The sequence below is a fragment of the Myotis nattereri genome, assembly GCF_964212035.1.
Source record: "Myotis nattereri genome assembly, chromosome: X".
Lineage (NCBI taxonomy): Eukaryota > Metazoa > Chordata > Mammalia > Chiroptera > Vespertilionidae > Myotis > Myotis nattereri.
In genome coordinates, this window is record NC_138078.1 from 41,072,753 (window position 1) to 41,099,523 (window position 26,771).

Sequence of the window (26,771 nt, forward strand, 5' to 3'; positions counted from 1 at the left end):
GAGCCAACCACAAGAAAGAGACAACTGAGGGATCAGAACCACGGGAGAAGGGAGTACAATTCTGAGGAGAGACAATAACAGTGTGAAGCTCAAGGAAGACCCAACTCCTGGGCTAGGGGTCCAGGACCATTTGACTGCTAGGGGCTTTAATGCCTGGGATCCCCTGCAGGGAGCCCAGAGCAAGAAAGAGACAGCAAAAACAGGGAGACAAAGAGACAAGCCCCAAGGAAAGAAAAGGAAGAATCGCCAGAAAAGGATCTAAATGAAACGGAGGCATGCAAAATGTCAGAAAAAAGAATTCAGAGTAAGGGTCATACAGTTCCTAAACAGGATAGATGACAAAATCAACAACTTACGTAAGAATCAAAAGGAAATAAAAAATGATACAGTTACAACAAAAAACACAATGGAAGGTTTCAACAGTAGATTAGAAGAAAGGGAGGACTGCATCAGCGAGCTAGAAGACAGGGCAGGAAAACACACCCAATTTGAACAGCAATTAGAGATATTGAAGGCCACTTCATAATACTAAAGGGAGCAATTCAACAAGAGTATATAACTCTGGTAAACATATATGCAACCAATGCAGAAGCACCCAAATACATTTTAAAAAAGTTCTGGAACATATCAAGGGAGAGATTGACAGCAATACAATCATAGTAGGGGACTTTAATACCCTATTGACATCACTGGATAAATCCTCTGGACAAAAAATCAACAAAGAAGCAGCAATCCTAAATGACTCACTAGATCAGATGGACTTAATTGACATCTTTTGAACATTTCACCTCAAAGCTACAAAATATATATTCTTCTCAAGTGCACATGGGACAGTCCCAAAGATATACCACATATTGGGACATAGGCTAAGTCTCTACAAATTCAAGAAGACTGAAATCATATCAAACATCTTCTGAGATCACAATGGCATCACACTAGAAATTGAAAGGGTTAAAGAGAGTAAAACAGGACAGAGAAAACTTATTGTGCTTAGCAGATATCTTGCAGAAAGCTTGCAATCTTCACCACGCATAGTGCAGATAGCTAATGGAAATCTAGCGCCGGTAAGAGCTAAGGACGGACCAAACCCTTACATCAGCAAAAAGGCTTGCAGGCAGCAAAATTTAATAAAAACCTTTCCCTCCCTACACTCTCTTCTGATTCCTCTGTTGGACTCAGCCCACCTGCACCCAGGTGCCTGAAATAAAAGCTTCTTTTGATACCTTATGGCCTCATGTCATAGGTGCATGACCCCGCCAACTCTGCAGCTTTTAGAAATCAACTACAATAAAATAATTCAAACACTTGGAGGTTAAATAGCACATTATTAAACAATAATTGGGTTACCAGAAATGAAAGAGGAAATAAAAACAAATGACAATGAAAACATAACAATCCAAAATCTATGGGACACAGGGAAAGCAGTTCTGAGAGGGAAGTTCATAGCTTTACAGGCCTATCTCAAAAACCAAGAAAAACTGGTAATAAAGTAGCTAACCCTACAACTTAAATAATTAGAAAGAGAGCAACAAGAAAAGCACAGAGTGAGCAGAAGGATGGAAATAATAATCATCAGAGGGGAAATAAATGACATAGAGACCAAAAACACAATACAAAAAAAAAAAATCAATAAAACCAAGAGCTGATTCTTTGAAAGGATAAACAAGATTAATGAACCTCTAGCCAGGATCACCAAAAAACAAAAGAGAAAGGACCAAAAGGAACAAAATCAGAAATGAAAGAGGTGAAGTAACAACTTACCCCACAGAAATACAAAGGATTATAAAAAAATACTATGAACAACTCTATTCAAACAAACTGGACAACGTAGAAGAAATGGACGTATTCCTAGAAAGATACAATCTTCCAAAACTCAATTAGGAAGAAGCCAATAACTATGGAGGAAGTTGAAGCAGTCATCAAAAAACTTCCAGCAAACAAAAGCCCTGGGCCTGATGGATTCACAGGGGAATTTTACTAAACATTTAAAGAAGACCTAAAACCTAACCAAAAAATTCAACAGGAAGGAACACTTCCAAGCTCTTTGTATAAAGCCATAATTACCCTAATCCCAAAACCAGATAAAGAAACTACAAAGAAAGAGAATTACAGGCCAATATCCCTGATGAACACAGATGCCAAAATCCTCAACAAAATTCTACAAAACTGGATTCAGCATTACATTAGAAAGATCATACATCTTGACCAAGTGGGATTTATTCTAGGGATGCAAGGCTGGTATAATATCTGCAAATCAATAAAGATGATATATCACATAAACGAACTGAGAGACAAAAATCACAAAATCTTATATATTGATACTGAAAAAACATTCAACAAAATCCAACACTATTTCTTGATAAAAACTCTCAGCAAGGTGGGAATAGAGGAAACATACCTCAACTTAATAAAAGCCTTATAATACAAACCTATAGCCAACATCATACTCAATGGGCAAAAACTAAAACCATTTCCTCTAAGAACAGAAACAAGACAGGAATGCCCACTTTCACCACTCCTGTTTGACATAATACTGGAAGTGCTAGCCATAGCAATGAGACAAGAAGAAGAAATAAAAGGCATCCAAATTGGAAAAGAAGTAAAACTGTCATTATTCATGGATGACATAACATTGTACATAGAAAACCCTAAAGACTCCATCAAAAAACTACTAGATTTAATAAATGAATTTGGCAATGTAGCAGGACACAAAATTAACACCCAGAAATCTATGGCTTTTTTATACATCAATAATGAACTCAGAGAAAGAGAAACTAAAAAAAAAAAAATCCCATTCACTAATGCAACAAAAAAATTAAGATTTCCTAGGAATAAACTTAACTAAGGGGGTAAACACCTGTACTCAGAAAACTGCAGGACATTGAAAAAACATAGAGGAAGACATAAACAAATGGAAGAATATACTGTGTTCTTGGATTGGTAGAATCGAAGTCATTCAAATGTCCATATTACCTAAAGGAATCTATAGATTCAATGCAATGCCCATTAAAATACTTGTCCCAATGGCGTATTTCACAGACCTAGAACAAACTCTCCAAAAATTTATATCGAATAAGAAAACACTCCGAATAGCCGTAGCAATCTTGAGAAAGAACAAATTTGGAGGGATCACAATACCAGATATTAAGCTATATTACAAAGCCACAACAATCAAAACAGCCTGGTACTGGCACAAGAACAGACATATACCGTAGATCAATGGAACAGAACAGAAAACGCAGAAATCGACCCAATCCATTATGCCCAATTAATATGACAAAGGAGGCAAGAGCATACAATGGAGTTAAGACAGAGTCTTCAAGAAATGGTGTTGGGAAAATTGGATAGATACATGCAAAAAAATGAAACTAGACCACCAATTTACACCACACACACACACACACACACAAACACACACACAAAGAAAAAAAAAAACAGACAGAGCGGGTAACTATTAAGGAACCAGCTCTGGGCAGTGGACTTCCCCACACCAGTTTTAAGTGCAATAGAGACAATAAACCCAAGCTACTGGACAGAGAGGCCCTACAGCCTCAGAGGCCAACCCAAAAACACTGCCACCCAGAGGCTGAGCCACTAACTGACTCTTAGCTAAATACAAATTAAGGCAGTCTGGGAAACAAATACGGCCTGCTTTAAAATCAGGACTGTGGGTTACAACACGGAGGAACAGTGTATCGTAGGGAAATTCAACACTCTCCTGAATACCTGACAGGACTAAGGCAAGCCAGACTGACGAGTAGAAGAACCGAAGGACCTTCACTACTGCAATTTTTTTTTCTTTTTTCACCTTTTAACTAAGAAACCAATTTTTTTTTCTTCTTTTTCCATCACCTGATTTTACCCTTTTAATTACTACATTTTTTTTAACCAGTATTATTACTGCTACCATTTTACCATTTTTTAAAGTGCCATTTTATTTTCTCTTTATTTTATTTTGGGATTAGTGTTCTCTATTCTATTTTCATCGTTCCTTTAGAATCAATTTTCCCTACCTCAATTTTACCTCTATGCTAAAACCCTCTCCCTCACTTTTCCCCTTTTGTTGTCCTGTTTCTCTTACCCTATTCCTGCTTTAGATTTTCCCTATTCTTTTTGTTTACCTCCTGTCAAAATTTCACCCTACTTATATATCCTATTTCCAATCCACTGCTCTAAATCCTTATACACATATCCCTTATCTTTCTTCACTATCCAAATTTTTTTTCTTCTTTTATCTTTCCATAGTTTTGTTGCTGTTTGCTTGATTGTTGAGTATTTTGGTTTTTTTGTTGTTGTTGTTTGTTTGTTTTTGTGTCTCTGTGTGTGTTTTTTAGGACTGGTTGTGAGGCTGTTTTTCTTTTTCTTTTTCTTTTTTTCTGCTGGTTTCTCCCCTTCCTCTACCCCCTCCCCCCGCAGTTATTTTTGTGCTTCTGTTTTCCCTTGCCTCTCTTGATATTATTGGTTGTTTCTAGTTTGCATTCATCTCCAGGGAGCTGTTGATGGAATTTGTTGGGATTAGTGGAGGTTCTATAGGAGTTTTCTCCTCATATACATAGTCTCTTCCCCTCTTCTACTTCATTCTCTCTTTTTGTTCTTTTTTTTCTCTTTTTATTTCTCTTTTCTTTCTCCCTCCTTTTTCCCAATTTCATTTTTGCACTCCTTTTTTCTTCCCTACTTTTCTTTTCTTTTCTTTTTTCTCTTTTATCTTTTTCTCTGCTTTCTTCCTTATGCCCTAATTCTCTTAATTCGGGTGGTCACCTTTATTTGGGGTTATTAATATCGTGAATATATTTGTGTTTAGTGCCTGATACGTGGTGCCTTGTTGTGTTGTATTTTGTGTCTTTAAATCAACACAGAAGATCCAAGCAACAGCAGCCTCCTGAGCACCACATCCTCTGCTGAGGAACAGCAGCTGTTCATGAAGCCTCCCCACACCAGGCAGAAGAGCAACCACAGCTGTGAACAGCACCCACCAGAGTAGCTGCTGCCAACTGAGGAGCAGCTGCTACCACAACCCCCCGAGGAGCAACCACAGCCCAAGGAGCCACTGCCACCCAGGGAGCAGCCACTGAATGACTCAATGTTTAGATATGTCAGTGAGATCAAACATGGGTAGACAAAGAAACCCTCAAAGGAAAGAGAAGGAGGACTCTCCAGAAAAGCAGCTAAGTAATACAGAAGCATGCAACATGACAGAAAAAGAATTCAGAATAAAGGTCCTAGAGTGCATAAAACAGATGGAGGAAAAAATCGACAACCTCTGCAAGAAGCTAGAAGAAACAGATGAAAAAGTCAACTACCTATGCAAGAGGTAAGAAGAAACAGATGAAAAAATCAATAACATATGGAAGAAGCTAGAAGAAACAGATGAAAAAATCAACAATTTACGTAAGACCCAAGAAGAAATGAAGAGTGATATAGCTGCAATAAAAAACACCATTGAAAGTATCAACAGTAGACTAGGAGAAGTGGAGGACCGAATTAGTGAATTAGAAGACAAGGAAGCAAAACACACCCAAAATGTACTGCAATTGGAGAAAAAAATTAAAAGACAGGAGGAGAGCCTAAGGGAGCTTTGGGCCAACATGAAACGAAACAACATACGAATAATAGGGGTGCCAGAACAAGAGAAAGATGAACAAGGATTAGAAAATCTATTCGAAGAACTAATATCAGAAAACTTCCCTGAGGTGGGGAAGAAAAAAGTCACACAAGCCCAGAGAGTCCCAAGCAAGGTGAACCCGAAAAGACCCACACCAAGACACATCATAATTACCATGGCAAATGTTCAGGACAAAGAGAGAATCTTACAGGCTGCAAGAGAGAGACGGAAAGTTACATACAAGGGATCTCCCATTAGATTATCAAATGATTTCTCAACAGAAACACATCAGGCCAGAAAAGAATGGACGGAAATTTACAAAGTGATGCAAAGCAAAGGACTGAATCCAAGAATACTCTATCCAGCAAGGCTATCATTCAAACTTGAAGGGGAAATAAGAAGCTTCACAGACAAAAAAAGGCTAAGGGAGTTTATCACCACCAAGCCAGCAATGCACGGAATGCTAAAGGGACTGGTATAAAAAGAAGAAATAAAAAGCTCAGAAAGAAAACAGCCACACAAAAAAAGAAATGGATACAAACAAGTACCTTTCAATAATAACTTTAAATGTAAACAGACTAAATGCTCCAACCAAAAGACACCGAGTGGCTGAATGGATAAAAAAAACATGACCCATACATGTGCTGTCTACAAGAGACCCACCTCATTAGAAGGGACTCACACAGACTGAAAGTGAAAGGATGGAAAAATATCTTTCAGGCAAATGGAAAGGAAAAGAAAGCTGGGGTAGCAATACTTATATCGGACAAAATAGACCTCAAAATGAAGGCCATAACAAGAGATAAGGAAGACCACTTCATAATACTAAAGGGATCAATACAACAAGAAGATATAACCCTGGTAAACATATATGCACCCAATGCAGAAGCACCCAAATTCATAAAAAAACTCCTGGAAGATATCAAAGGAGAGATCAACAACAATATAGTCATAGTAGGGGACTTTAATACACCACTGACAGCACTGGATAAGTCCTCTAGACAAACAATCAGCAAAGAAACAGCAATCCCAAATGACTCACTAGATCAGATGGACTTAATAGACATCTTCAGAACACTTCACCCCAAAGCCACGGAATATACATTCTACTCAAGTGCTCATAAGACATATTCAAAAACAAACCATATATTGGGTCACAAGCAAAGTATCCCCAAATTCAAGAAGATTGAAATCATAAAAAGCATCTTCGCAGACCACGATGGCATAATATTAGAAATAAACTGCAATAAAAACAACCCAAAATACTCAAACACCTGGAAGCTGAATAGCATGCTATTAAATATTGATTGGGTTACCAATGAGATCAAAGAAGAAATTAAAAACATCCTGGAAACTAATGACAATGAAAACACAACAATCCAAAACCTATGGGAACCAATGAAAACAGTCCTGAGAGGGAAGTTTATAGCTCTACAGGCCTATCTCAAAAAACAAGAAAAAATGGTAGTAAATCATCTAACTCTACAACTCAAAGAATTAGAAAGAGAGCAACAAGAAAACCCCAGAGTGAGCAGAAGGCAGGAGATAATAAAGATTAGAGCAGAAATAAATGACACAGAGACCAAAAAAACAATACAGAAAATCAATGAAACCAAGAACTGGTTCTTTGAAAGGATAAACAAGATTGACAAACCTCTAGCCAGACTCACCAAGACGCAAAGAGAGAGGACCCAAATAAACAAAATCAGAAACGACAGAGGCAAAATAACAACAGACCCCACAGAAATACAAATGATTGTTAAAGAAATACTATGGACAGCTCTACTCCAACAAACTAGACAACATGGAGGAAATGGACAAATTCCTAGAAAAATACAACATTCCAAAACTCAATCAGGAAGGATCTAAAAATCTCAATGGGCCAATAACTATGGAAGAAATTGAAGCAGTCATCAAAAAGCTTCCATCAAACAAAAGCACAGGACCAGACGGCTTCACAGGGGAGTTTTACCAAACATTCAAGGAAGAACTAAAACCTATCCTCCTCAGACTACTACAAAAAATTCAAGAGCAAGGAACACTTCCAAGCTCATTCTATGAAGCCAGCATCACCCTAATACCAAAACCAAGTAAAGACAACACAATGAAAGAGAATTACAGGCCAAAATCCCTCATGAACATAGATGCCAAAATCCTCAACAAAATCTTAGCAAATCGGACCCAGCAGTACATCAGAAAGATCATACACCATGACCAAGTAGGACTTATCCCAGGGAAGCAAGGATGGTACAATATCCGTAAATCAATAAATGTGATACATCACATAAACAAATTGAAAGAAAAAAACCACATGGTCATATCAATTGATGCAGAAAAAGAATTTGACAAAATCCAACACACATTTTTGATAAAAACTCTCAGTAAGGCTGGAGTAGAAGGATCATACCTCAACATAATAAAAGCCATATATGACAGGCCCACAGCCAACACCATACTCAATGGACAAAAACTAACACCATTTCCCCTAAGAACAGGAACAATACAGGGATGACCCCTCTCACCACTCCTATTCAGCATAGTACTGGAAGTGTTAGCCATTGCAATTTGGCAAGAAGAAGAAATAAAAGGCATCCAAATTGGAAAAGAAGAAGTAAAACTGTCCTTATTTGCAGACGACATGATATTATACATACAAAACCCTAGAGACTCCATCCAAAAGCTACTAGACTTAATACATGAATTTGGCAATGTAGCAGGATACAAAATTAACCCCAAGAAATCTGAGGCATTTCTATACACCAATAGTGAACTTTCAGAAAGAGAGATTATAAAAACAATCCCATTTACCATCGCACCAAAAAAATTAAGCTACCTAGGAATAAACTTAACCAAAGAGGTAAAAGACCTCTACTCAGAAAACTACAGGACGTTGAAAAAAGATATAGAGGAAGACATAAACAGATGGAAGAACATACCGTGTTCATGGGTTGGTACAATCATCATCATTAAAATGTCCATACTACCGAGAGCAATCTATAAATTCAACGCACTTCCCATTAAAATACCAACGGCATATTTCACAGATCTAGAACGAACTCTCCAAAAATTCATCTGGAATTAAAAAAGACCCCGAATAGCTACAGCAATCCTGAAAAAGAGCAAAATAGGTGGGATATCAATACCAGATATCAAGATGTATTACAAAGCCACTGTTCTCAAAACTGCCTGGTACTGGCACAAGAACAGGTATATAGATCAATGGAATAGAATAGAGAGCCCAGAAATCAGCCCGAACCAATATGCTCAATTAATATTTGACAAAGGAGGCAAGAACATACAATGGAGCCAAGATAGTCCCTGCAATAAATGGTGTTGGGAAAATTGGACAGATATATGCAAGAAAATGAAACTAGACCACCAACTTACACCATACACAAAAATAAACTCAAAATGGATAAAGGACTTAAATGTACGACAGGAAACCATAAAAATTCTAGTAGAATCTAAAGGCAACAAAATCTCAGACATATGCCGAAGCAATTTCTTCACTGATACAGCTCCTAGGGCACTTGAAACTAAAGAGAAAATGAACAAATGGGACTACATCAAAATAAAAAGCTTCTGCACAGCAGAAGAAACCATCAACAAATCAACGAGAAAACCCACTGTGTGGGAAAACATATTTGCCAATGTCATATCTGATAAGGGCCTATTCTCCAAAATTTATAGGGAACTCATATAACTTAACAAAAGGAAGATAAACAATCCAATCAAAACATGGGCAAAGGACCTAAATAGACACCTTTCAAAAGAGGACATTCAGAAAGCCAAGAGACATATGAAAACATGCTCAAAGTCACTAATCATCCGAGAGATGCAAATCAAAACAATGAGGTACCATCTCACACCTGTCAGACTGACTATCATCAACAAATCAACAAACGACAAGTGCTGGAGAGGATGTGGAGAAAAAGGAACACTCGTGCACTGCTGGTGGGAATGCAGACTGGTGCAGCCACTATGGAAGACAGTATGGAGTTTCCTCAAAAAACTGAAAATGGAACTCCCATTTGACCCTGTGATCCCACTTCTAGGAATATATCCCAAGAAACCAGAAACACCAATCAGAAAGGATATATGCACCCCTATGTTCATAGCAGCACAATTCACCATAGCTAAGATCTGGAAACAGCCTAAGTGCCCATCAGTAGATGAATGGATTAGAAAACTGTTGTACATCTACACGATGGAATACTATGCTGCTCTAAAAAGGAAGGAACTCTTACCATTTGCAACAGCATGGATGGAACTGGAGAGCATTATGCTAAGTGAAATAAGCCAGTCAATGAAGGAAAAATACCACATGATCTCACTCATTCATGGATAATAGAGACCATTATAAACTTTTGAACAATAATAGATACTGAGGCAGAGCTGCCTCAAACAGATTGTCAAACTGTAGCGGGAAGGCTGGGGAGTGTTGGGGGGCAGGAGGGAGGGGGGTAAGAGATCAACCAAAGGACTTGTATGCATGCATATAAGCATAACCAATGGACATAAGACACTGGGGTATAGGGAAGGCCTAGGGGACTGTCAAGGATGGGGGGAAAAAAAGGTAACATATGTAATAGCCTTTGTAATACTTTAAGCAAAAAAAAAAAACACACAAAAAAACAAAAGAAACAACAACAACAACAAAAAACCTCAAACAGGATATAGGATTTAAACATAGGATGGGAAACCATAAAAATCTTAGAAGAATCCATAGGATGCAAAATATCAGACATTTGTCATAGCAATATCTTTACCAATACAACTCCTAGGACAATGGAAACAAAGGAGAAAAAAACAAATGGAACTACATCAAAATAAAAAGCAAAAGATACCAGTAACAAAACAACAAGGAAGTCCACTACATGGTAGAACATATTTGCCAATGTTATCTCTGATAAGCGTTTACTCTCCAAAACTTACAGGGAACTCATACAACTTAACAAAAGGAAGATAAACAATCCAATCAAAACACGGGCAAAGGACCTAAGTACACTTTTTGAAAGTGGACATCCAGAAGGCCAAGAGACAGATGAAAACATTTCAAAGTCACTAATCATCCAAGAGATGCAAATCAAAACGACATTGAGGTACCTTCTCACATCTGTCGGAATGGCTATCATCAACAAATCAACAAATGACAAATGCTGGTGAGGATGTGGACAAAAAGGAACCCTCGTGCACTGCTGGTGGGAATGCAGACTGTGTAGGCACTGTGGAATACAGTATGGAGTTTCCTCAAAAAAATTAAAAATGGAACTCACATTTGACCCAGTAATCCCACTTCTAGGAATATATCCCAAAAAATAAGAAACACCAACCAGAAAGGATATATTCACCCCTATATACATAGCAGCACAATTTATAATAGCTAAGATTTGGAAACAGCCTAAGTGCCCATCAGCACATGAGTGCATTAAAAAACGGTGTTACATCTACACAATGGAACACTACGCTGCTGTAAAAAAAAAAAGGAATTATTACCATTTGCAAAAACATGGATGGACCTGGAGAGCATTATGCTAAGCGAAATAAGCCAGATGGAGAAAGATATATATCACATAATCTCACTCATTTGTCAAATATAATGAACAACATAAACCGATGAACAAAAATAGATCCAGAGACAGAGAAGGATGGAACAGATTGTCAAACCTGAGAGGGAAGGCGGGGGGTGGGGGAAAGAGATCAACCAAAGGACTTGTATGCATGCATAACCAATGAACCCAGACAATAGGGGAGTTAGGGCACGTGCTGGGCGGTGGAAACAGCTGGGATGAGGTCAAAGTGGGGAGAAAGGAGATGTATGTAATACATAAACAATAAAGCATTTTTTTAAAAAAAGAACAGAATTTAATAATAAAAAGATAAGCATTAGAAAAAAATATATTTTTAAAATAGGCAAAATTACTACACTGAAATGATAATACACCATGAGGGTTTTATTTCAAGTCATTTCACACTATTAACAGATTAAAGGATAAAAATTATATGATTATTTAAATAAATAATAAGTATTTGAGAAAACACATTTATGGTATAAAGTCACCAGCAAACTAGGAATAGAAAGAAACTTCCCCAATGTGATAAAAAATATATATATGATCTACAGATTTAATGCAATATTACACAAAATGCTGGCAAGGTTTTCGGTTTGTTTGTTTTTGCTTTTCGATACAACTTGGCAAACTGATTCTTCTTTTTGAAAAAAATTTCAGTTTTATAGAGAAATAATTGGCATATGTTACTGTATATGTTTAAGGTAAACAGCATGCTGGCTTGACTTACTTATATTGTGAAATGATTATGACAGTTTAGTTCACATCCATCATCTCATATAAATACAATAAAAAGAAGAGAAAAATTTTCATTGTGATGAGATAAAAATACATATAGACATAGAAATTATCTAAAATAGCTTAACTGTTTTGAAAAAGAATGAATTTGGAGGGCATATGCTTCCTACTTTCAAGACTTGCTATGAAGCTACATTAGTCAAGACAGTATGAGAAAAAAAATTCCTAATAAAATCTATAGTGATGGGTGTTAAATAGACTTATTGTGATAATTTTACAATAAATACAAATATTGATTTATTGTATTGTACACCTGAAACTAATACAATGCTATATGTCAATTACATCTCAATAAAATAACCACCATCACTACCACCCACCATCACCACCACAATAAAAAGAGAGTGTGGTATTAGTATATGAATAGTCACATAGATTACTGGAAAAGATGAGTATCTCCAAAAATAGACCCATACATACAAATCTGATCACTTGATTTTTGAAAAAGGTGCCCAGATAATTAAATGGTGGAATTAACAGTTTTCAACAAATGGTGCTGCAACAACTGGATACTCTATGTCCTATGTAAACCAATGAGCTTTGAACATTATTTAACCCCATTTATAAAAATTATCTCAAAAAAGGATCATAGACCTAAATATCTACACTAATAAAATACAAAGATGCTAATTGACCTTACCTTTGCTATGGCCCAAGCCACACCCACCAGCCAATCAGAGTGACTATATGCAAATTAACCCAACCAAGATGGCAGCCGGAAGCCATGGAGCTGGAGCAAGCAGGAGGCTTGGTTTCCTGGGTGATGGAGGAAGCCAAGCTTCCCACCTGCCCTGAGCCGACTGCGGCCTCCGCTCATGGCAACAAAGTTTCAATTATAGAAGACAAATAAATCCCATATACCTGCTTTCAGCCAGCCTCCACTGGGAGCTTGGGTGGCTGGGGGCTGTGGCCAGCCTGCAAACAGCCATCAGCCCCTCACCCAGGATGGCCACACTCTCGTGGGGTGAGGGTCCCCGCTGGGGGGCTTGGCCAACCTGCAAACAGTCATCAGCCACTCACCCAGGCTGGCCACACCCTCATGGGGTGAGTGTCCCCGCTGGGGGGGTTTGGCCAGCCTGCAAACTGCCATCAGCTACTCACACAGACTGGCCAGACACCCCAGCAGGACTCCCCCCACCCTGAAGGGGGTGTGGCCAGCCTGAAAACAGCCCTCAGCCCCTCACCCAGGCTGGGCAGGCACTCCTATATAATAAAATGATAATATGCAAATTGACCCTAAAGCAGAACGACTGGGAATGACTGGTCACTATGACACACACTGACCACCAGGGGGCAGACGCTCAATGCAGGAGCTTCCCCCTGGTGGTCAGTGTGCTCCCATAGGGGGTGCTCTGATCAGCCACAAGCCAGGCTGATGGCTGCCAGTACAGCAGTGGTGGTGGGAGCCTCTCCCGCCTCCTCAGCAGCGCTAAGGATGTCCAACTGCAGCTTAGGCCTGCTCCCTTCTGGTAAGTGGGCATCCCCCGAGGGCTTCCGGGCTGTCAGAGGGATGTCTGACTGCCAGCTTAGGCCCAATTTCCCAGGGAGCGGGCCAAAGCCAGCAGGTGGTCATCCCCCGAGGGGGTCCCAGACTGTGAAAGGGCACAGGCTGGGCTGAGGGACCCCGCTGAGTGCACAAATTTTTGTGCACTAGGCCTCTAGTCTATATATATATATAAAAGCCTTAGTGACCAAAGGACCAAATGAGCTGCCCCCTGGTGGTCAGTGCACTCCCACAGCAGGAGTGCCACTCAGCTGACTGCCCTGCCTAGGTGGCCCCCCAACCTGGCTGCAGCCACTCACTCCCTCAGTAGTCTACAGGTCCAATCTCTGGAGAACGGGCCAGGCACCGATGGACCGGCACCACCAGCACAATCCTGACAGTGCCAACGGCCTCTTGGAAGTCGGCCTCAGGCACCTTGGCCACTTCCCCTCCCTAGAGGCTCTGCAAGGAAAAAACAATATAAAAATGGCCACCAGGTGGCTCCCAACAACCTTTGTGAACATCAGCGAGATGGATCTGGATCCCCCGCCTGCAAGGGCATCCCACCACCCGCCCAGAGGGCCGATAGCATCCTGGTCCCCCCTCAACACCCTCTGGACCAACGGCAGGTACAGTGGGGCCAGGATGAGTGGGACCAGCAGGCATGAATGGCAGGCAGCATTGGACTGTGGGTTTCGGCCTGATCCCCACAGGCTACCCTGAGGGACCCCACCTGTGCATGAATTCATGAACCAGGCCTGTAGTAAGAAATAAAGCTACACAACTTTTATAAGAAAATAGGATAAAACTTTATGACCTTGGATTAGGCAAAGATTTTGTAAATAAGACCTAAAATCATGAACCATAAAAGAAAAATAATTGTAAATTGGATTTCAACAAAATTAAAATTTTATGCTTTACAAAGACACTGTTAAGTAACTAAAAGACTAAGCTACAGACTGGAAGAAATATGTGCAAATCACATATCTGACCAAGGACTTATAAACAGAATAAATAAAAAACTCCTGAAACTGAACAGTAAAAAAAACACGCCCAAAAATCTTCTTAAATATAGGCAAAAGACATGAACAAACACTTCACCAAAGATTTTATACACATAGAAAATAAGTGCATAAAAAATGCTCAACATCATTACCCATTAGGGAAATGTAAATAAAAACCACAATGAAGTACTACTAAACATCTAACAGAATGGCTGCAATAAAAAAAATACTAGGAATACCACATGCTGGCAATCATGTGGAACAACTGGAACTCTTATATAGGGTATCCCCCAAAATGTACATGTACAGTTTGAATAATTATAAAGGCAGTGTTTATTAATTATACATTTCATTTTTAAATTTGGGCTGTTAAACCAAGTATACATTTTTGGGGACACCCTTTATTTTGAATTGAGAATGCAAAATGGCATAGCAACTTTGGAAAATAGTTTGTCAATTTTTTATAAAGTTAAACAAACACTTACCATACAACCTAGGAATCCTCCTACAGTTATGAACAATCCAGTAAATAACTCAGATGTCCTGGAATAAACTGATGAATGGGTAGTATTTCTAGACCAGAGGTCGGCAAACTGGCCCCTTGAGTGTGGCTCTTCCACAAAATACCACGTGCAGGAGTGCACGTACAGTGCGATTGAAACTTCGTGGCCCATGCCACGGGGCCAAAGAGCAGCATGTGGTTCATAAGCCGCGGTTTGCCGACCACTGATCTAGACAATGGAATATTATTAAGCAACAAAAAGAACCAACTACTGATACATTCAATAGCATGGGTGAATATCAAAGGCATTATGTTCAGTGAAAAAAGCTAAATACAATTACTACTATATGATTCATTTATATGACATTGTAGAAAAAGTAAAATTAGGGTAACAGAAAGCAGATTAGTTCTTGCTAATGGCCATGGGTGGGAGCAGAGATTGACTACAAAGAGAAAACTAGAGAACTTGATGAAGTGATATAAATGTTCTATACCTTAATTATGATGATAGGTACACAACTATATACATCTGCTAAAAAAATGGTGAAACTTATTGTGTGTAATTATACTGAAAAAAAGCTGATAAAAATAAAATCTTAGAACTGAATAATTATGGTTAAACAATCCAAGTTTTTTTAAGACAAACTACTCAAAAAAAAAAAAAAGTTGCAGCACTATTTACAATAGCCAAGATCTGGAAATAGCTCAAGTGTTCATTAGTAGATCATGGATAAAAAAGCTGTGGTACACAATGGAATACTACTGTGCTGTAAAAGGGAATCCAATTTTTCACTTTTCAATAGACTGGATGGACCTGTAGAATATCATGCTAACTGAAATAAGCCAGTCAGAGAAAGTCAAGTACCATATGATTTCACTCATATGTGGAATTTAATGAACAAACTGACTACCAAGCAAAATAGAGACAGACTCATAGATAGAGAGCAGGCAGACAGCTGGGGGTGGAGGGTGAGTTGTGGAGGTGGAGCAATTGAGCAAAATGGGTCGGGGGGGGGGGGAAACTCATGGACTTGGACAACAGTGTGGTGATTGCAGGGGTGGAAGGGGATGGGTGGAGGTGGTAGAGAGTATAGAGGGAATAAAAGGTGATGCAGAAAATTAAATTTTTTAAAAATGTAATACAGTAGGGTTTATCCCAGCAATGCAACTATAGTGGGGCCTTGACTTACGAGTGTCCCGACTAACGAGTTTTTCGAGATACGAGCCCATCTCTCGGCCAATTTTTTGCTTTGAGTTGCGAGCTAAAATTCGGGTTACAAGCCAGCTTCAGATACCCCACCGCTAGTTGGCGCAGCGAACGTCACAGTGAATGCCACAACATCAGCCCAGCATCACGTGTCTCACTCGTTCACTTTATGATTTGACATACGAGTAATTTGAGTTACGAGCTCAGTTACAGAACAAATTAAACTCGTAAGTCAAGGCCCCACTGTACCATTTAATATGAAAATTACTCAATATAAATTCACATATTAACAGACTAAAGGGTAAGAGCATATGACCATTTCAATGGATTGGTGGTTCTTTTTGACTTCCAGATATTTGACAATGTCTGGAGACATTTTTGGTTGTCACAAGTGGGGTAGTGGGAGTTGCTACTAGCATTCACTGGGTAGGGACCAGAAATGCTGTTAAACACCCTACAATGCATAAGGCAGGCTTCAATTGAATATCAACATTCGATATTCTACTTAAACTCTCAACATTATGTTTGTAATATCTATAAGCATTGCTATAAAGTTCATACATCTACTCTGTTGAGTCTTGCTACATAATATCCCACAGTAAGCATCTGCTGTTTCTTATCCATCCCTTGGTGATAAATACCTAAATTGCTTCTAATTACACTCCACCACACATAACACTGCCATGCAATGAACAGCCTTGTAAATGCTCCCTCATGGATCTCTGTGAGAACTTCTCTGGGATACCTATTCAGAAATGGAAGCACTAGGTCATACATATGCTTAACTTTGATAAATACTTCCCATGTGCTTTCTGGAATGGCTGAAACAGTTTAAATACTGTGCAGAAAAGAGTTAAAAGAGTTAACATATCAGGCCTGAGGCTGCTATCCTTAGAAAGACCTTTTTTTTTGAAATGTTGGCCTTCACTGGCATCTTGGAACTTGAATCTCAAGAGGCTTCTCACCGTTCCCTAACAGTCGTGGCTCACTGTGCCTAAACTGTTTATATAAACAATGTGGTTTATACTAAATGTACCATTTCCTTCTGGGAGTCTAGAATTTGGGTACATGCTAGGCAAAGGGTGCCTATGTGACCAGACCCCCCATAAAATGCTTACGTACTGATTCCCTAATGAGTTTCCCTGGTAAAGAATGTTTCATATGTATTGTCACAACTTATTGCAAGGGGAATTAAGGGCATCTTATGTGAACTCCACTCAGAGAAGACTCTTGGAAACTTGAGTATGGTTTCATCCAGACATTACTCCTGGTGCCTTTTCCTTTTGCTGATATTGTTTTGTATCCTTTAGCTATAATAAATCATAACCATATAACTATATGTTGAGTCCTGCAAGTCCCTCTAGCAAACCACTAAATTACATATCCATAAGCAAAGCAGTATTTTTTAGAGTTACTTTTAGCTACACACTTTTTTATGTGCCACTTGAAATTTGTATCATGTGCACATGTTATCTCTTTAAAATATAAATACTTTATAAAATGGGAGAAGACAGTTGTTAAAACAAGTTGGTCAGCTATGAATGAGACCCAAGAGAACCACAATATATAATTGACTTCATAGAAGAAGGTAGATGGAGAGAGAGATAGAAACATCCATGATGAGAATCACTGATCAGCTGCCTCCTGCATGCCCCTGGGGATCAAGCCTTTAACCCAGGCATGTGCCCTTGGCCTGAATCAAACCCGAGACCCTCCAGTCCTCAGGCCGACACTCTATCCACTTAGCCATACTGGCTAGGGCCAGAGTGAACCTTCTTATATTCCAGATGAGGAAGCCCAAAGAAGGTAATGGACTTATCCAAAGTTACCCAGACAGTCATTACAGATACTGGTACAGGACTCAAATCCTCATTTTCCTGTACCCTAGTGCTCCTTTCTCTAAGCCATGTGGTCTCCTTTCCTACACATATAATTTCTCCTGCCCTAGTACTCTCCCCTAACTACCTCAAGAGACCTATTTTCATGCTGATGATGGGCTCTCCTATTACTCAGATCCCTGGATTATCCATGTAGTGAATAATTTCAAAGCCCTTCCAAAAACACCACGTCCCACAGAAACTGAACCCAACAGAAAAAAAAAATAAGCTGAAGAAAAATCTTACTGGTAACCCTCTGGAAGGAGAGAGAAAAGAGAGGGGAAATGTAAAGTAAGAGAGTCCTAGTCCAAATTACAGTACCTTCCTAAGTCCTCATGCACTGGCAAAGTTATCAACATCAAAGTCAGAGAAGAATCCATCCGCTACCACAGGACAAACCATCTGAGCAGGACCACGGAGCTCAGACACTCCTTCCAATGCTTCTTTTTTTTTACTTTTTTTTTTTTACTGAGTTTGTTGGGGTGGCATTGGCTAATAAAATTATACCAGAAATGGTATAGGTTTCAGGTATACAATTCTACAAAACATTATGTGTATATTGTATTGTGTGTTTACCAACCCAAGTCAAGTGTCCTTCCATCCCCATTTATCCCCCCTTTAACCTCCTATACTCCCTCCACCCCCTTCCTTCTGGTAATCACCACACTGTTGTCTCTGTCCATGAGTCTTTCTTTTTTAACATCTCTCAAAACTCTCCCCAAAGAGAAAGATACTTACGTGCTCCAGGAAGCAGGGTCCTATCTCACTGAGGTGGGGGTCATCATTGTTGTACTGTTTCTCCAGGTCTCTCACAAAGCCCATCTGAAACCTGTAGATGTCTTCAATGTTCCCAAAGATGACCTTCAATTGCTCATCACTGAACATGTCCCTTCTCTTTCGGCACTGCTTCAGGTAGCCCTGCAGACAAAAAAAGAGCCCAGTCTGAGGATATCCCTGGTTCCTTGAAAGCTTTACCACTTCCTAAGTAGTTGGAGCCTCAATTCAGTTCCATGAGGTAGACAGGGAACAATCTTATATAATAAAACCCAAATATGCAAATTGACTGAATGGCGGAACCGACTGGCTGCTATGATGCACACTGAACAGCTCCTGCATTGGGCAGACCACTCAGCCAGAAGGTGGGCTCATGGCTGACGAGCACAGCAGCGGTGGCAGAAGCCTCTCCTGTCTCCACTGCAGGTGGGCCGTAAGGAGTGAGAGGTCCCAGACTGTGAGAACCACATACTTCGAGAGGGATGTCTGACTGCCTGCTTAGGCCCAATCCCCTAAGGGGTCCTGGACTGGGAGAGGGCTCAGGCTGGGCTGAGGGATGCCCTCCTGAGTGCATGAATTTTGTGCACCAGGCCTCTAGTCATTTATATTTTTCATATGAGGAAATTAAGGTTTTGAGAAGGAAGTCACTCCACCAGTGAAGAATTAGAAAAGTTGGATCTCAAGCAAAGTCTTCAGAGTGCAAAGACTCAAGTATAGAGCTTTGCCTGCAATTCTCTATGACAAAGACCCCCAAAGTCTTAGGACCATTTTTTAGAAGCTGGTTAAGCATAAACATTTTCACTAATTTTAGTAGTTATTGGTTTAGCTTGATCTATTCATATCTCTAAAATTCTTTCTTATAGGACCAATTCAAAAGATCGTCATAACATCTACAACAGTTTGGCAACAGAGGCCCCAGCAGGAAACTTCCCAAAAGGGAACAGGAATTGACAAAACCAAACCATTCCTTAAAGCAACATCTTAGCCATCTAAGGTAGCTGGCCCGGAAAAACAGCTTGGATGAGCTCAGACAACAAGCCCGCCAGTGTCCAGGCATGGTGTTTTTAACAGAGTAAGTGTTCAGGACACGTTTGTGAATAAACAGATTATTCAATATAGCTAGCCATTGATGAAAGGGAAAAACAATGAAAGAGATTTTTGGTCTAATAAGAAAGTACTGAGATAACACAATTAGCCTCAGGCACACTGTAAGTCATAGGGAGGAAAAATAAAACAGCCACAGTTTTCCATTTTGAACTTAAATATTTTTAAACTGATGGCCACTGTCCACATTAGAAATCATCAGCACATGAAAATGTTCTTGGTGAGAATGAACCATGGTCACTTGCTTTCATATAAAAGCTAAATGTGAGCCCAGCTGGCATGGCTCAGTGGTTAAACATCGGCCTATGAACCAGGAGGTCACGGTTCCATTTCCAGTCAGGGCACATGCAGAGGTTGTGGGCTTGATCCCCAGTGTGGGGAATGCAGGAGGCAGCAGATCAATGATTCTCTCTCATCATTGATGTTTCTATCTTTCTCTCCCTCTCCTTTACTCTCTGAAATCAAGAAAAATCTATTTTAAAAAATAAAAGCTAAATGTGATTTTTTATTGTTTTATTGCTTAAAGTATTAGAAAGGGTATTACATGTGTGTCCTTTTTCCCCCACCCTTGTAAATGTGATTTTTATAACACCTTTCGTAAATGTTGAGCCCCTAATGAAGAGCATTGTAATGACTGACTTACCACTTCCAGGCCTGTCTCTACCTCCACTTTGTCTTCCCTAACACAGCTTCCAATTAGGTCATCTAGCTCTTCCTTGGCTTCAATGGCCTTTACTAACCTCTACCAAAATCTCACTTCCCTTATCTCTTCTAACAATCCAAATCAGCCATTAATTATTAAGTGTATTTCAACAGTTATACAAATTAATACTCTGTGCCTGTGTTGGCATTTATTTTACTAATGGCAGCTGCCCTTATTAACTGAAATGCCCAAGATGTTCTGTGTTCATTTGTATCCAATTCCTGACCAGGAAGAACATGCCACTTATTCCAGAAATACTCTTTTAGCTTCACAACTTTTGCTGAAACAGCTCCCAAAATTCTGCCTCCATAGAGACTTTTCCTTGACTAACTGGAAGATCGGTAAGTAACTCCCAGTGTTTGCTTGCCTCTTTCTTCCTTCTCTTCCTCCCTCTCTCTTTCCCTTTCTCACCCAATCATATTTGGAAGTATCTTAGCTACAGTGAAGCAGGGAAAGTAGTGTGCATATCATCTGGTAGGAACTTTTCTATCTTGACATCAGGCAACTGGGCAGAGTCTTCCTCATCCCTGCTCCCATTCTCCCTAAGGTAGGCATGTGAACACAGCTGAAAAAAACTGGTGACAATGTCACATCAGCATGTCATGGCACGTAAGTACAGATATCAGTGAGTGACCATATTGGAGCAATATAAGAAGCCATTAGGGACAGCTCATTCATCCTTAGAAGACAGTTCAGGAAGTACTTAATAGTTCTTTTCACTGCTCCCATTTAAAAGATCTCAAGGAGCCCTAACTGGTTTGGCTCAGTGGATAGAATGTTGACCTACGAACTGAAAGATCCCAGGTTCAATTCGGATCAAGGGCACATGCCCAGGTTGTGGGCTCGATCCCCAGTGGGGGACTTGCAGGAGGCAACCGATCCATGATTCTCTCTCATCATGAATGTTCCTATCTCTCTCTCCCTCTTTCTTCCTCTCTGAAATAAATAAAAATATTAAACAAACAAACAAACAAACAAACAAATAAATAAATAAAAGATCTCAGGGAAAGAACAATTATCAAATCCCCAAGTGCAACAAGGATACTAGATCTCAGCATCAGTATGGAATATAACAGAAATGAAAAAATAAGAAAAAGTGGACTCTGGAAAAGAAAGAACAAATAGAAATGTCAGTAAAGCTTCCTAATTCCTCAAATATGCTATTCATTGTTATTGTCAAGGTGACATTTTCTTTCAATTACATCATATGTGTTGTAGCATGTAAAGATTAAGTATGGATTAGAAGAAATGTAACTGTCCATAGTATGGTGGGACCCTAGAGTGCTTAGTAAACTGTTTTTCTTTAAAGCTAATGCTAATTATAAATACACTAGAGACCCGGTGCATGAAATTCATGCATGGGTAGGGTCCCTAGGCCTGGCATGTGATCAGGGCCAATCAGGCTCCCGCCTCCTGGTCTCTCCACCTCCTCCTTCCCTTGCTCCCTCAGCACCCTGCTGCAGCTACTGGTCACCCACCATGTTACACATCGCCCCCTGGTGGTCAGTGCACATCATAGCGAGTGATCAAACTCATAGTCTCCCAAACTCCCGAGGGGATAATATGCATATTAACCTTTTATTATATAAGATTCTTGTTTATTTAACTTGATGGAATATTATGTAGCCATTAAAAATGATTAGGAAGATTATGTAGAAACATGGAGAAGTGCTTATGATATAACGTTAAAAAGCAGGACACAAAATGGTATGTCACTATGATTATTACTGTAAATACATGTACATATTTGAAGGAATTATACAAAAGTGCAAATAGTTTTCTTATAGTTTTGTGGATTCTAGCTGATTTTTGTTCCCACTTTCAAACTTCCTCTAATTCCACTTAAAAAATTATTTCTATGATAAAAAAGGAGGAAATCTTTGCCAGAGGATATAAAGAAAATACAATGTCAGGAATGCTGTCCTGAGTACAATATTATCAAAGAAAGGGGATAAATCCAATGTCCTCTCAAAATCTTAGCCCTAGGGTTTAAGACGCATGACTTGCTAAAGAGAGTACAACTAATAGAAACTTCCTTTATCAAAGATATAAGAGATGGAACATAAGAATATGGGAGTAGTTAGAGAACCCCAAAACTGTTAACCTTAGCCCTTACAACACATAGCTGCTTAGGCTTCTCAAGGGAGAAAGGCCAGGAGATATGACTAGTACTCTGGAGTCTAGCTTTTGTTTTTCATCTCCTTCCCAAATTTTCCACAGCAATGATGAAAAGAAGCTTGACTTAGTGGATCAATCAATATGTGTGTCTTCTCATTCACCCATTTTTGAGGGTATATATGTTTAAGATAAGCTAGCTGTGGAATGTGACTGCCAAAAAAATGAATGCAATTATAAGTTAGGGGACAAATTCTATATTTAAATAAACAAGTTATAGTTATTGAGGTTCAAGAGAAAATAAAACCTCTGTTTAAAATATGGAAATAAAGGAGAAACAGACTGAGAGGGTAGAATGAGAGAAGTAATGAAAAGGTAGTTCCACCGCTATAGGAGAGCAGCATTCAATTCTGAGGCCTCTTTTCAGAGGAACTTGGAGAAAAGAGGGTAGTAAGCAGGGTAGAGAGGGGCCTGAAAATCAACACCATGAAGAATGGTGTAGGATCCAGGACTGTTTATCTTGGAGAAGAAAAGACTTAGGTGGCATTGGAAGGCCTGACACAAGGCATAGGTAGCAGAAGGGGTCTGTGGCACTTACTATCAAGCTGCTTTGAATACCCTCTAACTCCATCCGAATGGGAAGAGAGAATAGGGTGATATGGCAGTAGGTGTGACCTGATTAAACAGAGTCAGTTTCTGAGATCCTCACCTCTGTCTCTTAGGAATAGAGTGGGCATGGTGAGAAGGCAGGCCACACAGCAGCTAAGAGTACTGTGGAAGTTATCAAATCAATCACAATTGGAATGATTTAACCATGGCATTTCCATGGTGATAGTCAAGGAAATAGGAAATACAGTTAATAATATGGTGATAACTATGTATGGTACCAGATAGGGTAGTGGAAATATCAAGGGAATACTATATAAAGTATATGATTGTCTAACCACTAAGTTGTATACCCGAATCCAATACATAATACATAAATAAAAAACAAATAAAAATAGTCAAAGACATTTGCCTACTTAACTCCATTCTAAAACCCAAAAGGATTTATTTAGAAGTCTAGTGCACTGAGCTAGGATTATTGCCTTGATATGGAATACAAACTACAACCATGATCTCTAGGGAAGATCCCCAAAACCTCAGGGAAATAAGGATGAATAAAAAAGCTCTGGATCACCTAGGCTTGGAAAACACCTTAGGTAAAGGCCCTTATAAGTCTGGACCTCAAGGTCTCCATCTTTATAGAGCAAATCTCTATATACCATGCATATAAAAAATATTTCCAGGGCCCTATTTAACTATGATTTTCTGGAGATTTCATATATTATTTTGCTTGGAAGGCTGAGGCCCGACAGAAGACCTGATAAACATCTTGAAAATAGATTTAAGAAAGTTTAGGAATGATGACTACATTTGCCTTCTTCACAGCTATATCCCAGAGTTTATTACAGTAACTGGCATGTAGTTGCTGCTTAATAAATATATGTTGAAGAACTACAAAGTGACTAGCTCTTCTCATGGTAATGATAACAAAAGGTAAACTAGAAGCAGAATGTATAAACTGGCAGCTGTCTTTTCTTCTTTCTCTTTTTAGGCCAGGAAACACGTTCTTCAAATTAAATAAAACAATTAACATAAACCTAGGGAATGTGAGGAAGAAAGATACTTGTCATATGGAAAACTAACAACAGATTAACATCTGAAATATATAACAAAATCCTATAAATAAGCAAAAAAAAAATATGTTAAACTATACGAAAGTAAATAGAGGATAAGAACAGGGCCAGGAGTGTCCAGGTGGTACAAAGAGGTCAGCCAGAAACCTCTGGGTTGGTCACTTCAGACTGACAAGCTGCCAAATCATTTACTTTAGGATGCTATAAAAACGCCATTTTATACAATGCGTTATCATTTTCTATGTGTAAATATAGATGTAAAGACAATTGGAAAACATCAAGATAGGCAATTCCCAGAAAGGAAAACCCACATGGTAAATAAGTTTGAAAACCTCAGGCTTAAACATATCAAATGGAAATGACTTGAAGCTACAGCAACTCAATTAGGCCTAAGGAAGAGTTTCTTGATGGTGAGGAATCAGAGATAGTAATATAAATGACTGAGAAAAGCTAGTCCAGCCTCTCTGGAGGAATTTGAGCACAGAATTTATTTCACAGGTATGGGATGACTGATATTATCTTCCTCAAGAGAGGCAGACAAGGCAACTTTATAAGTCACCTTTAACTTTGCTTGGCCTTTACCTCAATTTCCCTGATTATGAGTTTTAAGTTTACAAGAAGTAGTACCACCAATCATTGGTCAAGGTGACCTAGAACTAAGCCAAGGTTTTTTATCCCACTGTCTGGATTTAGAAAGAAGAATGTTGCCTTTTGCAGAAAACCTATTTAAAAATATCTTTTCTCTTACTGGCCTCACTGAATAACTCTGACTTTCTTTCTTACTTACTCATTTGTAAAATAAGGGCAATATAACTTAAATATTTGTAAAGCACGTTCTGATCCCAGGAGTGAGTGTGTGTGTGTGTGTGTGTGTGTGTGTGTGTGTGTATGTGTTTATTCTCTGATAGTGACTTTTTACTATATTGAATGCAGTGTCCCTCATTTCTCCTTCAACAGCACCAAAGTGGAAAGTGTTTAGAGATATCCTTTAAACTATAGAAAGAGTAGACACGAACATATTCATGCCTAAGTAAGACATGTCTCCATGGGGTACTAAGGAGGAAATGGCAAGAAATGCAGAAGTAGGAAAAAAGATGGCGGCTGGCAGGATGGAGGTGAGGGATAGGAAGTGAGTGAGTGAGGGGATGAATGGAGAGTGTGTGGATGTGTGTGTTGTGTGTGTGAGTGAGTGAGGGACAGTTAAATCAGGCAGGAACAGCAGAGGCTGGCAGACCAGGCTCTCTGGGACACTGGGAGACTACCACCGTTGCAGCACTCCCGGACTGCCAGACTCAGGCACGGAGCCCACGCCATCTTAAAGGGGAGAGCGGCCTCTTCTAGGAACTCAGCAGCACCACCACCCAGACAGGCCTGGGACACTGCCTGCGACCCAGCAGCCACTCCAGCCAAAATCCTGCAGCCACACCCGCAGACTCAGAGACCCTGGGACCTCCACCACCAAAGGAGCACCACACTGCCCGCAGCAGTAAGTGCAGCCTCCCCCTCCCCAGCGGCAGACCTCCAACATCGAGTTTGCCAGTCTCCAGCATGCAGGTCTCCAAGGCACACCACTCCATAGACTTCTCTGAGGAGACACTAGGAGCCTCAGATGGGTGTGATTTTGTACAGACACAGGCGCACTGCCACCCAGTAGAAATTCTCAATTCCCTCTGCCTGAATAACTGCCCACACACACCCAGCTGCGTAACTTAAGCGCCAGGGCCCCTCAGAGTGCCTCAGAGCTCAGCTCTGGCGAACTGCACTGCCACAGTTGCTCACTCCACCTGAGCCCATCTATCCACAGGGCACTTTGGGGAAGCAGCGGTGAGCCTCTGCGAGGTCCGATCTTGGACAAATAGGGACGCACTACCCTGGGCAGTAGAAATTCTGTATTCACCCATCCTGGATACCTGCCCAAAAACGCCTCGATTAAGCATGCCAGGGCCCTTCAGAGTACTTCAGTGCACCTGCGCTAGCAAACTCACTATGGGTGCTCCTGTGTGCCTCCACAGGGAATGAGAGCCTATCAATCACAGGTGCATCAGCAAAATCTGAGTTTCCCCACCCCACAGCTGCAGAACTCTGGACACTACAGTTGCATGCTTTTCCAGCGTGCAGGTCCCCCAAGACCACCACTACACAGGCATCCCTGGGGCGCCACTGTGAGCCCCGCTGGACACACACTTAAACAAACAGGGGTGCACTGCTGGACTGTAGAAATGCTGAATTCCCTCTTCTGGGATACCTGCCCACAGACACTGCAATCCAGTGGCTTCAGTGCCAGGGCCCTTCAGAGTGTGTCAGTACACCCTGCTGGCAAACACACCACAGGTGCCTCTGTGAGCTGCCGCTG

The 26,771-nt window shown here is 40.0% G+C and overlaps 1 protein-coding gene across 5 annotated transcripts in view; it reads right to left on the bottom strand.

Annotated features, from left to right (window-relative positions):
• ARHGEF9 (Cdc42 guanine nucleotide exchange factor 9) overlaps window positions 1-26,771 on the bottom strand; it is a 224,594-nt gene that overhangs the window by 86,554 nt on the left and 111,269 nt on the right. For all 5 annotated transcript variants that reach the window (XM_081080792.1, XM_081080796.1, XM_081080794.1 and 2 more), the window contains exon 4: window positions 18,782-18,961. In XM_081080792.1, the coding sequence (XP_080936918.1) occupies window positions 18,782-18,961 (180 nt within the window). The remainder of the gene's footprint in view (window positions 1-18,781; window positions 18,962-26,771) is intronic.